The sequence below is a fragment of the Podarcis tiliguerta genome (assembly GCF_965153285.1).
Source record: "Podarcis tiliguerta genome assembly, chromosome: W".
Taxonomy (NCBI): domain Eukaryota; kingdom Metazoa; phylum Chordata; class Lepidosauria; order Squamata; family Lacertidae; genus Podarcis; species Podarcis tiliguerta.
Window position 1 is genome coordinate 22374163 of NC_139552.1, and position 14136 is coordinate 22388298.

Consider the following 14136-nt stretch of genomic DNA (forward strand, 5'->3'; position numbering starts at 1 on the left):
TGGGAGATTCTAGACTCCGCAAAATCTAGGCAGTTCTAGAAAGAGCCGGGTTCGAGACGGGGTTCCGGAAGGTTCCGGATCCGTCTCCCGACCTTACTATCGGTTTCCGCCCCCTAGGAGCGGGAGCTGGAGCTGCAGAAGGAGCAGCGGCGGCAGGAGGAGAACGACAAGCTGCGCCAGGAGTTTGCCCAGCACGCCAACGCCTTCCACCAGTGGATCCAGGAGACCAGGTGCCGACGCTCGATCTAGTAGTAGTTTTGCGCGGAGTAGTAGTAGTAGTAACTATTATTATTGTTGTTATTATTATTATTATTATTATTATTATCCAGGAAACCAGCTGCCGCCGCTCGATCTATTAGTATTTTTGCGTTGAGTAGTAGTAGTAGTAAGTAGTAGTAGTAGTAATAGTAACAACAACAACAACAACAACAGGATCCAGGAAACAAGGTGCCGACGCTCGATCTAGTAGTATTTTTGCGCGGAGTAGTAGTAGTAGTAACTATTATTATTATTATTATTATTATTATTATTATTATTATTATTATTATTAGGATCCAGGAAACCAGGTGCCTTCGCTTGATTTATTATTATTATTATTGTGTGGAGTAGTAGTAGTAGTAGTAGTAGTAAATGATGATGAAGATGATAATAATAATAATAATAATAATAATAATAATAATAATAGGATCCAGGAAACCAGGTGCTGTCAATTTGTGATTATTATTGTGTGGAGTAGTAGTAGTAGTAGTAGTAATAGTAATAGTAGTAATAATAATATCATCATCAGTGGATCCAGGAAACCAGGTGCCGCCGCTCGATCTATTAGCATTTTTGCGCGGAGTAATGATAGTAGTAGTAGTGGTGGTGGTGGTGGTGGTGGCAGCAGTAGTAATAGTGGTAGTAATAGTGGTAGTAATAATAATAAAAACAATCATCATCAGTCGATCCAGGAAACCAGGTGCCGCTGCTCGATTTATTGGTATTTTTGCGTGGAGTAATGGTGGTGGTGGTAGTAGTAGTAGCACTAGTAGTAATCGTGGTAGTAATAATAATAATAATAATAATAGTCATCATCATCAGTGGATCCAGGAAACCAGGTGCCGCCGCTCGATCTATTAGTATTTTTGCGCGGAGTAATGATAGTAGTAGTAGTAGTGATGGTGGCAGTAGTAGTAAGAGTGGTAGTAATCATCATCATCATCATCATCATCAGTGGATCCAGGAAACCAGGTGCCGCTGCTTGATTTATTAGTATTTTTTCGTGGAGTAGTAGCAGTAGTAGTAGCAATAGCAGGAGCAAATAATAATAATAATAATAATAATAATAATAATAATAATAATAATAATAAACAATTTATTATTATTATTATTGTGTGGAGTAGTAGTAGTAGTAGTATTAAAAGTGGATCCAGGAAACCAGGTGCCACCGCTCGATCTATTAGTATTTTTGCGCGCAGTAGTAGCAGTAGTAGCAGTAATAGTAATAGTGGTAGTAATAACAACAGCAACAACAATAATAATCATAATCATCAGTGGATCCAGGAAACCAGGTGCCGCCGCTTGATTTATTAGTATTTCTGCGCGGAGTAATGATAGTAGTAGTAGTGGCAGTAGTAGTAATAGTGGTAGTAATCATCGTCATCAGTGGATCCAGGAAACCAGGTGCCACCGCTCGATCTATTAGTATTTTGCGCGGAGTGGTAGTAGTAGTAGTAGTAGTGGCAGTAGTAGTAATAGTGGTAATAATAATAATAATAATAATAATAATAATAATAATAATAATAATAATAGGATCCAGGAGACCAGGTGCCGCCGCTCAATCTATTAGTATTTTTGCTTGGAGTAGTAGTAGTAGTAGTAATAAGAAAAATAGCACTACTATTTTTACTACTACTGCTGCTGCTGCTACAACTACTATTTTTACTATTACTACTGCTACTATTACTATCACCATCACCACTATTACCGTTACTGCTACTATTACTGTTATTATTACCATCGCTACACCTATTGCTGCTATTGTTACTATTGTTACTACTATCGATTATTACTACTATCGCTTTACTAAATATTTTAGGCTTCTTCTACTATTGGTTTACTAAATAGTAAAATAAATATTTTAGGCTTCTTTTACTATTGGTTTACTAAATATTTTAGGCTTCTTTTACTATCACCATCACCACTATTACTGTTACTGCTATTATTATCGCTACACCTATTGCTACTATTGTTACTACTATCGATTATTACTACTATCGGTTTACTAAATATTATCACTACTACTACTACCACTACTATCGGTTTACTAAATATTTTAGGTTTCTTTTACTATCACCATACACCTATTACTACTATTGTTACTACTATCGATTGTTACTACTATCGGTTTACTACAGATTTTAGGCTTCTCCCTTGGCTAACGTTACTCTTCTTTCTCCCCTTCTCCCCCCGGAACGTTACTCCTTCTTCCTGTTCCTTGGACCCTCCGCCAGGACCTACTTACTCGACGGGTGAGTAGTAAATACTCCTTCCTCCTCTCAAAAAAGCCGCTTCGGGGTCTTGTGCTCCGTCCCGCTTTGCTCGTGACGTTGGCGTCTTGTGCCTCGAGTATTGCCCCCTCTGTGTAGTAATTGCCCCGTCTGTATAGTAATTGCCCCGTCTGCATAGTAATTGCCCCATTTGCATAGGTATTTGCATACTTATTGCCCTATTTCCATAGGTATTTACATAGTTATTGCCCCATCGGCATAGTAATTGCCCCACCTGCGGAGTTATTGCCCCATCTGCATAGTAATTGCCCCGTCTGCATAGTAATTGCCCCAGTTGCATAGCTATTTACATACTTATTGCCCCATTTGCATAGCTATTTACATACTTATTGCCCCGTCTGTGTAGTAATTGCTCCGTCTGCATAGTAATTGCCCCAGTTGCATAGCTATTTACATACTTATTGCCCCATCTGCATAGTAATTGCCCCGTCTGCATAGTAATTGCCCCAGTTGCATAGCTATTTACATACTTATTGCCCCATCTGCATAGGTATTTACATACTTATTGCCCCGTCCGCGTAGTAATTGCCCCGTCTGCATAGTAATTGCCCCATTTGCATAGGTATTTGCCTAAGTATTGCCCTATCTGCATAGTAATTGCCCCGTCCGCATAGTAATTGCCCCATTTGCATAGGTATTTGCCTAAGTATTGCCCCGTCTGTGTAGTAATTGCCCCGTCTGCATAGTAATTGCCCCATTTGCATAGGTATTTGCCTAAGTATTGCCCTATCTGCGTAGTAATTGCCCCGTCCGCATAGTAATTGCCCCATTTGCATAGGTATTTGCCTAAGTATCGCCCTATCTGCATAGTAATTGCCCCGTCTGCGTAGTAATTGCCCCATTTGCATAGGTATTTGCCTAAGTATTGCCCTATCTGCATAGTAATTGCCCCGTCTGCATAGTAATTGCCCCATTTGCTTAGGTATTTGCCTAAGTATTGCCCTATCTGTGTAGTAATTGCCCCGTCGGCGTAGTAATTGCCCCATTTGCATAGGTATTTGCCTAAGTATTGCCCTATCTGCATAGTAGTTGCCCCATCGGCATAGTAATTACCCCATTTGCATAGGTATTTGCCTAAGTATTGCCCTATCTGCATAGTAATTGCCCCATCGGCATAGTAATTGCCCCATTTGCATAGGTATTTGCCTAAGTATTGCCCTATCTGCATAGTAACTGCCCCGTCTGCATAGTAATTGCCCCATCTGCATAGTAATTGCCCCACCTGCGGAGGTATCACCCCATTGACCTAGGTATTGCCCCATTGACCTAGATAATTGCCCCATGCCCTAGATATTGCCCCATTTGCGAAGCTGTTTCCCTAGATATTGCCCCACCTGCCCAGGTATTGCCTCCTTGACCTAGACAATTGCCCCATTGACCTAGATAATTGCCCCGTTGACCTACATAATTGCCCCGTTGACCTAGATAATTGCCCCATTGCCCTAGATATTGCCCCATTTGCAAAGCTATTTCCCTAGATATTGCCCCACCTGCCCAGGTATTGCCCCATTGACCTAGACAATTGCCCCAACGCCCTCATAATTGCCCCAACGCCCTCATAATTGCCCCATTGCCCTAGATATTTCCCCATTGCCATAGATAATTGCCCTATTGACCTAGATATTGCCCCATTGACCTAGATATTGCCCCATTGACCTAGATAATTGCCCCATTGCCCTAGATATTGCCCCATTTGCAAAGCTATTTCCCTAGATATTGCCCCACCTGCCCAGGTATTGCCCCACTAACCTAGACAATTGCCCCGTTGACCTAGACAATTGCCCCATTGACCTAGATAATTGCCCCATTCACCTAGATATTGCCCCATTGACCTCGATAATTGCCCCAATGCCCTCATAATTGCCCCATTGCTCTAGACAATTGCCCCATTGACCTAGATATTGCCCCATTGACCTAGATAATTGCCCCGCCTGCCCTCATAATTGCCCCATTGACCTAGATATTGCCCCACTGACCTAGATATTGCCCCATTTGCAAAGCTATTTCTCTAGATATTGCCCCACCTGCCCAGGTATTGCCTCCTTGACCTAGACAATTGCCCCGTTGACCTAGACAATTGCCCCATTGACCTAGACAATTGCCCCGCCTGCCCAGGTATTGCCCCAACTGCATCGTTATTGCCCCGTTGACCTAGTTATTGCCCCATTGACCTAGATATTGCCCCGTCTGCCCTAGATAATTGCCCCATTGCCCTAGATATTGCCCCACCTACCCTAGATATTGCCCCACATGCATAGTTATTGCCCTCCCCACAATAGTTATTGCCCCACCTGCATACTTATTGCCCGGGCTGCCCTAGATATTGCCCCACCTGCCCAGGTATTGCCCCATTGACCTAGATATTGCCCCACCTGCATAGTTATTGCCCCACCTGCATAGTTATTGCCCCGCCTACGGAGGTATTGCCCCTTGACCTAGATATTGCCCCATATACCCAGGAACTTTTCCTAGTTATTGCCCCACCTGGACAGGTATTGCCCCATTGCCCTAGATATTGCCCCATTGACCTAGATAATAGCCCCATTGACCTAGATATTGCCCCATCTGCATAATTATTGCCCTATCTGCATAGTTATTGCCCCACCTGCGGAGGTATTGCCCTATTTGCATAGGTATTTACATAGGGATTGCCCCATCTGCATAGTAATTGCCCCGCCTGCCTCCGTTATTGCCCCATTGATCTAGGTATTGCCCCACCTGTGGAGGTATTGCCCCATTTGCATAGTAATTGCCCCATCTTCCCAGGTATTGCCCCATTTGCATAGCTATTTACATAGTTATTGCCCCATTTGCGTAGGAATTTACCTAGGTATTGCCCCGCCTACGGAGGTATTGCCCCATTTGCATAGTAATTGCCCCGTCCGCACAGGTATTGCCCCATTTGCATAGGTATTTGCATAAGTATTGCCCCATGGACCTAGGTATTGCCCCACCTGCCCTAGATAATTGCCCTCTTGCTCTAGATATTGCCCCATTGACCTAGATATTGCCCCATTGACCTAGATAATTGCCCCATTGCCCTCATAATTGCCCCATTGCCCTAGATACTGCCCCATTGACCTAGTTAATTGCCCTAGATATTGCCCCACCTGCCCAGGTATTGCCCCATTGACCTAGATATTGCCCCATTGACCTAGATATCACCCCACCTGCCTAGTTATTGCCCCACCTGTATAGTTATTGCCCCACCTGCAAACTTATTGCCCCACCTGGCTCCATTATTGCCCCATCTCCATAGTTATTGCCCCACCTGCCCAGGTATTGCCCCATTGACCTGGGTATTGCCCCACCTGTGGAGGTATTGCCCTATTTGCATAGCTATTTACCCAGGAATTGCCCCTTGACCTAGATATTGCCCCATATACCCAGGTACTTTCCCTAGTTATTGCCCCACCTGCCCAGGTATTGCCCCATTGACCTAGATATTGCCTCACCTGCAGACTTATTGCCCCAATGACCTAGATATTGCCCCATTTGCAATGCTATTTCCCTAGCTATTGCCCCGCCTGCAGAGCTATTGCCCCATTGACCTAGATATTGCCCCACCTGCCCAGGTATTGCCCCAACTGCATAGTTATTCCCCCGTCTGCCCTAGATATCGCCCCGCCTGCCTAGCTATTGCCCTCCTTACAATAATTATTGCCCCACCTGCCCAGGTATTGCCCCATTGACCTAGATAATTGCCCCGCCTGCCCTAGATATTGCCCCACCTGCCCAGGTATTGCCCCAACTGCATAGTTATTGCCCCGTCTGCCCTAGATATTGCCTCACTGACCTCCCTTGTTACCCCGCCTGCCTTGCCCCGCCCCTCCGCTTAGCCCCGCCCCTTCTCCCCCAAAATTTCACCCCGAATTTTCACCCCACATTTCTTTCCTCCGCCTAGCATTGCCCCCTTGACCTAGACAATTGCCCCATTGACCTAAATAATTGCCCCATTGACCTAGATAATTGCCCTATTGCCCTAGATATTGCCCCACCTGCATAGTTATTGCCCCATTGCCCTAGATATTGCCCCATTGACCTAGATAATTGCCCCAACGCCCTAGATATTGCCCCAACGCCCTCATAATTGCCCCAGTGCCCTCATAATTGCCCCATTGCCCTAGATAATTGCCCCATCTGCCCTAGATATTGCCCCATTGACCTAGATAATTGCCCCATCTCCCTCATAATTGCCCCATTGCCCTAGATATTGCCCCAATGCCCTCATAATTGCCCCAATGCCCTCATAATTGCCCCAATGCCCTCATAATTGCCCCACCTGCCCTAGATATTGCCCCACCTGCCCAGCTCTTGCCCTCTCTGCAATAATTATTGCCCCATCTGCCCTAGATATTGCCCCACTGACCTAGACAATTGCCCCACTGACCTAGATAATTGCCCCACTGACCTAGATAACTGCCCTAGACAATTGCCCCATTGCCCTAGATATTGCCCCAATTGCCCCGCCTGCCTTGCTCCGCCCCCTCCGCTTAGCCCCGCCCCTTCTCCCCACCCCAAAAGCCCCGAATTTCGCCCCGAATTTTCACCCCACATTTCTTTCCTCCGCCTAGCATTGCCTACCGGCGAGTCATTCGCGTCTTTCAGTACGAAGTCGGGGAAGATCTTTCCGGAAGGTTTCATTCCTCTTTTTCTTTTCCCTTCTTTCACTTCCTTTTTCGTTCACTTCCTTTTTCCTTCACTTCCTTTTCCTTTCACTTCCTTTTTCCTTTCTTTCTTTCGTTCCTCCTTTCGGTTCTTCCGTTTTCCCGCTTTTCCTCCTCTTTTTCTTTTCCCTTCTTTCCCTTCCTTTTTCTTTCCCTTCCTTTTCCTTTCATTTCCTTTTTCTTTCACTTCCTTTTCCTTTCACTTCCTTTTTCTTTCACTTCCTTTTCCTTTCACTTCCTTTTTCCTTCCTTTCTTTCATTCCTCCTTTCGGTTCTTCCGTTTTTCCGCTTTTCCTCCTCTTTTGCTTTTCCCTTTCACTTCCTTCTTCTTTCACTTCCTTTTCCTTTCACTTCCTTTTCCTTTCACTTCCTTTTTCCTTTCTTTCTTTCGTTCCTCCTTTCGGTTCTTCCGTTTTTCCGCTTTTCCTCCTCTTTTTCTTTTCCCTTCTTTCACTTCCTTTTTCTTTCACTTCTTTTTCTTTCACTTCCTTTTCCTTTCACTTCCTTTTTTCTTTCTTTCTTTTGTTCCTCCTTTCGGTTCTTCCGTTTTTCCTCCTCTTTTTCTTTTCCCTTCTTTCCCTTCCTTTTTCTTTCACTTCCTTTTTCTTTCACTTCCTTTTTCTTTCACTTCCTTTTTCCTTTCACTTCCTTTTTCTTTCACTTCCTTTTCTTTCACTTCCTTTTCCTTTCACTTCCTTTTTCTTTCACTTCCTTTTCCTCCTTTCGGTTCTTCCGCTTTTCCTTCTCTTTTTCTTTTCCCTTCTTTCCCTTCCTTTTTCTTTCACTTCCTTTTTCTTTCACTTCCTTTTTCCTTCACTTCCTTTTTCTTTCACTTCCTTTTTCTTTCACTTCCTTTTCCTTTCACTTCCTTTTTTCTTTCTTTCTTTCGTTCCTCCTTTCGGTTCTTCCGTTTTTCTGCTTTTCCTCTTTTTCTTTTCCCCTTCTTTCGCTTCCTTTTTCCTTCACTTCCTTTTTCTCTCACTTCCTTTTCCTTTCACTTCCTTTTTCCTTTCTTTCTTTCGTTCCTCCTTTCGGTTCTTCCGTTTTTCCGCTTTTCCTCCTCTTTTTCTTTTCCCTCCTTTCACTTCCTTTTTCTTTCCCTTCTTTTTCTCTCACTTCCTTTTCCTTTCACTTCCTTTTTCTTTCACTTCCTTTTTTCTTTCTTTCGTTCCTCCTTTCGGTTTTTCCGCTTTTCCTCCTCTATTTCTTTTCCCTTCTTTCCCTTCCTTTTTCTTTCACTTCCTTTTCCTTTCACTTCCTTTTTCTCTCACTTCCTTTTCCTTTCACTTCTTTCTTTCTTTCTTTCTTTCTTTCTTTCTTTCTTTCTTTCCTCCTTTCGGTTCTTCCGTTTTTCCGCTTTTCCTCCTCTTTTTTCTTTTCCCTTCTTTCCCTTCCTTTTCCTTTCACTTCCTTTTTCTTTCACTTCCTTTTTCCTTTCTTTCGTTCCTCCTTTCGGTTCTTCCGTTTTTCCGCTTTTCCTCCTCTTTTTCTTTTCCCTCCTCTCACTTCCTTTTTCTTTCACTTCCTTTTCCTTTCACTTCCTTCTATCTTTCTTTCTTTCTTTCTTTCTTTCTTTCTTTCTTTCTTTCTTTCGTTCCTCCTTTCGGTTCTTCCGTTTTTCCGCTTTTCCTCCTCTTTTCCTTTTCCCTCCTTTAACTTTCTTTTTCTTTCACTTCCTTTTTCTTTCACTTCCTTTTCCTTTCACTTCCTTCTTTCTTTCTTTCACTTCATTTTTCTTTCACTTCCTTTTTTCCTTTTCCTTTCCTTCCTCCTTTCGCTTCTTCCGTTTTCCCCCGCTTTTCCTCCCCGAAAAAACGGCACATTCCTAATCGATTCCCAAGGCTGGCTTTTTTTTTGCGCGGCGCCGGACTAACGGGTTCTAGATCAGGCAGCTCGTTTTGAGAAGGTTCTAGATCAAGCCGGTCGTTTCAAGGGGGTTCTAGATCGGACAGTTAGGATCTGCAAGGGTGCCGAGCCGGTCGCTTTGCAAAGCTTCCAGGTTGAGGTTTTGCAAAGGTTCTAGACTGAACCGTTAGTTCCGCAAAGGTTCTAGGTCAAGCCATTGGTTTTGCACATGTTCTAAGCCGAACCAGTCCGTTCAAGTCGCGAAGGTTCTAGATCAAGCCGGTCATTTCAAGGGGGTTCTAGATCGGACCGTTAGGATCCGCAAGGGTGCCGAGCCGGTCGCTTTGCAAAGCTTCCAGGTTGAGGTTTTGCAAAGGTTCTAGACCAAACCGCCAGTTCCGCGAGGGTTACGGATCAAGCCGTTTGTTTCGGGGGGTCTAGATCGGACCGTCTAGGGTTCTAGACCAAGCCGCTCCCTTTTGCGAAGGTTCTAAACCGCTTCCAAACTGGTCCAATCGCCTTGTGGTGGTTCCGAAACAAGCCGGTCGATTTGCGAAGGTTCTAGAGAGGAAAGGGTTCTAGAGCAAGCCATTAGGTTTTTGTGCTGGGTCTAGATTGATCCAGTAGGTTGGTTGCTGGTTCTAGATCAAACCATTAGGGTTTTTTGTGCTGGTTCTAGATCGGACCGCCAGGTTTTTTTTTGCGGGTTCTAGTTCAAACCATCATGGGTTTTTTTTTTGGGTGGGTTCTAGATCGAACCATCAGGTTTTGTGTGCAGGGCCTATATCAAACCATTAGGTTTCTGTGTGGGTTCTAGATCAAACCATAAGGGGTTTTTATGCTGGTTCTAGATCAAACCATCAGGGCTTTTGTGCGGGTTCCAGATCAAACCATTTGCTCTTGCAAAAAAAGGTTCTAAACCAAACCAGTGAGCTGAGTCATTCGTTTCGCAAGGGTTCTAGATCAGACCGTCGGTATCCGCAAAGGTGCCGAGCCAATCGCTTTGCGAAGCTTCCAGGTTGGGGTTTTGCAAAGGTTCTAGACCAAACCGCTAGTTCTGCAAAGGTTCTAGATCAAACTAGCTTTCGCGCAGGTTTTAGACCAGGCCAGTCGCTTTGCGAAGGTTCTAGATCAAGATATCCGTTCTTGCAAAGGATCCAGACCGAAACTTTGCGGAACTAGCGGTTTGGTCTAGAACCTTCTGCAAGAGCAGGTGGTTTGATCTAGAACCCGCACAGAAAACCAATGGTCCGATCTAACGGTTTGATCCAGAACCTTTGCAAAACAAACGGTTCAATCTAGAGCCTTTGCGGAACTAACGGTTTGGTCTAGAACTTTGCGGATACCGATGGTCTGATCTAGAACCCTTGTGAAACAGGCGGCTTGATCTAGAGAAGAAAGGGTTCCGGTTTTAGATAGGAAAGTGTTCTAGATTTCACCATTAGGTTTTTTGTATGTAATCAATTCCCAAGGCTGGCTTTTTTTTTTTGCGGCGCCGGACTAACGGACGGTTGCGGATAGGCAGGGGGTTCTAGATCAAGCTGGTAGGATCGAGAAGGTTCTAGATCGAGCCACCCTTTTTGCAAGGGTTCTAGATCAGACCATAAACTGGTCTAAACTGGTCCAATCGCTTTGCGGTGGTTCCGAAACAAGCCGGTTGGTTTGCGAAGGTTCTAGAGAGAAAGGGTTCTAGATCAAACCACTAGTTTTCGCGCGGGTTTTAAACCAAGCCAGTCGCTTTGCGAAGGTTCTAGATCAAGATATTCGTTCTTGCAAAGGATTTAAAGCAAGCCACTCGGTTTTGCAAAGGTTCTAGATCAAACCGCCAGTTTCGCAAAGGCACTAAAGCAAGCCGCTCAGTTTTGCAAAGGTTCTAGATCAGACCCCTAAGTTTCGCGCACATTCTAGGTCGAACCACTAGTTTTCACGCAGGTTTTAAACCAAGCCAGTCTATTTGCGAGGGTTCTAGGTCAAGATATTCGTTCTCACAAATTATCTAGACCAAGCTGCAGAATTTCGTGAGGTTCTAGATCAAACCCCTGGTTTCACGCAGGTTCTAGATCAAACCACCCGTTTTCTGCGCAGGTTTCAAACCGAGCCAGTCGTTTTGCAAATGTTCTAGATCAAGATAGTGGTTCTTGCAAAGGATCTAGACCAAGCCGCACGATTTTTTGCGAAGGTTCTAGATCAAACCCCTAGTTTCACGCAGGTTCTAGATCAAACCCCTAGTTCCCACACAGGTTTTAAACCAAGCCAGTCGCTTTGCAGAGGCTCTAGATCAATATATTCATTCTTGCAAAGGATCTGAACCAAGCTGCTCAATTTCGCAAACATTCTAGATCAAACCGTCAGTTTCGCAAAGGTTCTAGATCGAACCGCTAGTTTTTGCACAGGTTTTGAACCAAGCCAGTCGCTTTGCAGAGGTTCTAGATCAAGATATCCGTTCTTGCAAAGGATCTAGACCAAGCCACTCAATTTTGCTAAGGTTCTAGATCAAACCATCAATTTTGCAAAGGTTCTAGATCAAGATATCAGTTCTTGCAAAGGATCTAGACCAAGCCACTCAATTTTGCTAAGGTTCTAGATCAAACCGCCAGTTTCGCAGAGGTTCTAGGTCAACATGTCAGTTTCGCCAAGGTTCTAGATCAAACCACCTGGTTTCCGCGCAGGTTTTTAACCAGGCCAGTCACTTTACAAAGGTTCTAGATCAAGATATTAGTTCTTGCAAAGGATCTAAACCAAGCCGCTCGGTTTTGCATTGGTTCTAGATCAAACCGCCAGTTCTGCAAAGGTTCTAGATCGGACTGCCAGCTTCGCATAGGTTCTAGATCAGACTGCCTAGTTTTTCGCATGTTCCAGACCGAGCCGCTCGCTTTGTGAAGGTTCCAGATCAAGATACTAGCTCCTGCAAAGGATCTAGACCAAGCCGCTCAATTTAGTGAAGGTTCTAGATCAAGCCACCAGTTTCACGCAGGTTCTAGATCAAACCACTAGTTTTTGCACAGGTTTTAAACCAAGCCAGTCGCTTTGCGAAGGTTCTCGATCAAGATATTAGTCCTTGCAAAGGATCTAGGCCAAGCCACTCAGTTGTGCGAAGGTTCTAGATCACACTGCCAGTTCTGCAAAGGTTTTAGATTGGACTGCCAACTTTGCACAAGGTTCTAGATCAAACCGCCTAGTTTTCGTGCAGGCTCCGCACCGATCCACTCGCTTTGCGGGGGTTCTAGATCAAGTTATTAGTTCTCGCAAAGGATCTAAACCAAGCCGCTCACTTTTGCAAAGGTTCTAGATCAAGCCGTCAGTTTCGCAAGGGGTTCTAGATCAGGCCACCTCGAACCCGGCACCTCACAGCAAATCACCGCGCGGCGTGTGTGGGGCACGGCGGGGGGGGGGCGGCACCGGCGCGGAACCCGGTTTGGCATGGCGTGTGTGTTGCGGTTCTCCTTTGGGTCAGGCTCGGAATTAACCGGAACAATTAAGCGGGATTTAGGGCCGGGTCGTTTGCGATAACGATGATTAATAATAATAATAATAGTAATAATAATAGTAATAATAATAGTAGTAATAATAGTAGTAGTAGTAGTAGTAATAATAATAATAATAATAATAATAATAATAATTTGCCGATTCTGCGATGAAAGTCGAGAACCCTCAACGGAACCAGAGAAAATCCCGGGTTCTCCGCCCGGCAACCGGTTAGCGGTTAATTGGGGGGGTTAATTAATTAAGGGACCTTGTTAATTCCGAGCCTCGCCCCTCTTTTCCCCCCGCCGCACCCGGCGACCAATCACGTTCCTCCTTCCGGTTCTAGGTCTTGCATGGTTGAGGAATCCGGAACCCTGGAATCGCAGCTGGAAGCGACCAAGGTAGGTGGTCCTTTATTATTATTATTATTATTATTAGTAGTAGTAGTAGTAGTAGTAGTAATAATAATAATAATAGTGTTAGTATTAGTATTAGTGTTATTATTCGTATTAGTAGAATTAGTATTAGCAGTAGTGTTGTTATTATTAGTAGTAGTAATAGTGTTAGTATTATTGTTATTATTAGTATTAGTAGTGTTATTATTATTATTATTATTATTATTATTATTAGTACTAGTAGTGTTAGTACTAGTGTTAGTATTAGTATTAGTGTTATTATTAGTAGTAATAGTAGTGTTAGTATTAGTGTTATTATTAGTATTAGTGTTATTATTATTGGTAGTAATAGTAGTGTTAGTATTATTGTTATTATTAGTATTAGTAGTAGTGGTGTTAGTATTATTGTTAGTATTATTATTAGTATTAGTACTACTACTACTAGTAGTGTTAGTAGTGTTATTATTAGTATTAGTATTAGTGTTGTTATTATTATTACTACTAGTAGTATTAGTAGTAGTGTTAATTTTAGTGTTATTAGTATTAGTAGTAGTCATGTTAGTATTATTGTTAGTATTATTATTAGTATTAGTACTAGTAGTAGTGCTACTAGTAGTAGTGTTAGTAGTAGTGTTATTATTAGTATTAGTGTTGTTATTAGTATTATTAGTAGTAGTATTAGTAGTAGTAGTAGTGTTAATTTTAGTGTTATTATTAGTATTAGTAGTATTGGTGGTATTATTATTATTATTATTATTACTACTACTACTACTACTACTATTATTACTAATGCTAACAGAGCCAAGTTTGCCCTGCCCATTAATTTACACTTCCTTCTTTTTATTTCTCTTTTCTTATTTTTCTTACCTCCTCTCTCCCTATTTCTCTCTCTCTCTCTCTTTTTGTATTTTTATTTCCTTCTCTCTGTCTCTCTCTGTCTCTCTCTTTCTTTCTTTCTTCCTCCCTTTGTCTTCCTCCCTTTCTTTTTTCATTTCTCTCTCTCTCTCTCTCTCTCTCTTTCTTCCTCCCTTGGTCTTCCTCCCTTTCTTTTTTCCTTTCTCTTTCTCTTTTTGTATTTTTATTTCCTTCTCTCTCTCCCTATTTTTTTCTCTCTCTGTCTCTCTCTCTCAATCTTTCTCTCTTTCTTCCTCTCTTTGTCTTCCTCCCTTTCTTTTTTCCTTTCTCTCTCTCTTTCTTTCTCCCTATTTCTCTCTC

At 43.2% G+C, this 14136-nt stretch overlaps 1 protein-coding gene and 1 long non-coding RNA gene across 2 annotated transcripts in view; one reads left to right on the forward strand and one right to left on the reverse strand.

The window, feature by feature from the left end:
- The window catches only part of LOC310668801 (spectrin alpha chain, non-erythrocytic 1), a gene marked incomplete at its 3' end in the record, with an annotated part of 199549 nt that extends 186501 nt beyond the window's left edge, over positions 1 to 13048 (forward strand). Inside the window, exons 48-52 of the mRNA XM_083422129.1 lie at positions 118 to 230; positions 2493 to 2510; positions 7124 to 7186; positions 12873 to 12927; positions 13043 to 13048. Of these exons, the coding sequence (XP_083278255.1) occupies positions 118 to 230; positions 2493 to 2510; positions 7124 to 7186; positions 12873 to 12927; positions 13043 to 13048 (255 nt within the window). The remainder of the gene's footprint in view (positions 1 to 117; positions 231 to 2492; positions 2511 to 7123; positions 7187 to 12872; positions 12928 to 13042) is intronic.
- On the reverse strand, positions 5541 to 6760 carry LOC310668742. Its single transcript, XR_014506825.1, has 3 exons — positions 6715 to 6760; positions 6592 to 6652; positions 5541 to 5610 (listed from the first exon to the last, which is right to left on the reverse strand). It is a non-coding gene; the product is annotated as an uncharacterized lncRNA (long non-coding RNA).
- Positions 13049 to 14136: the final 1088 nt, after the last annotated feature.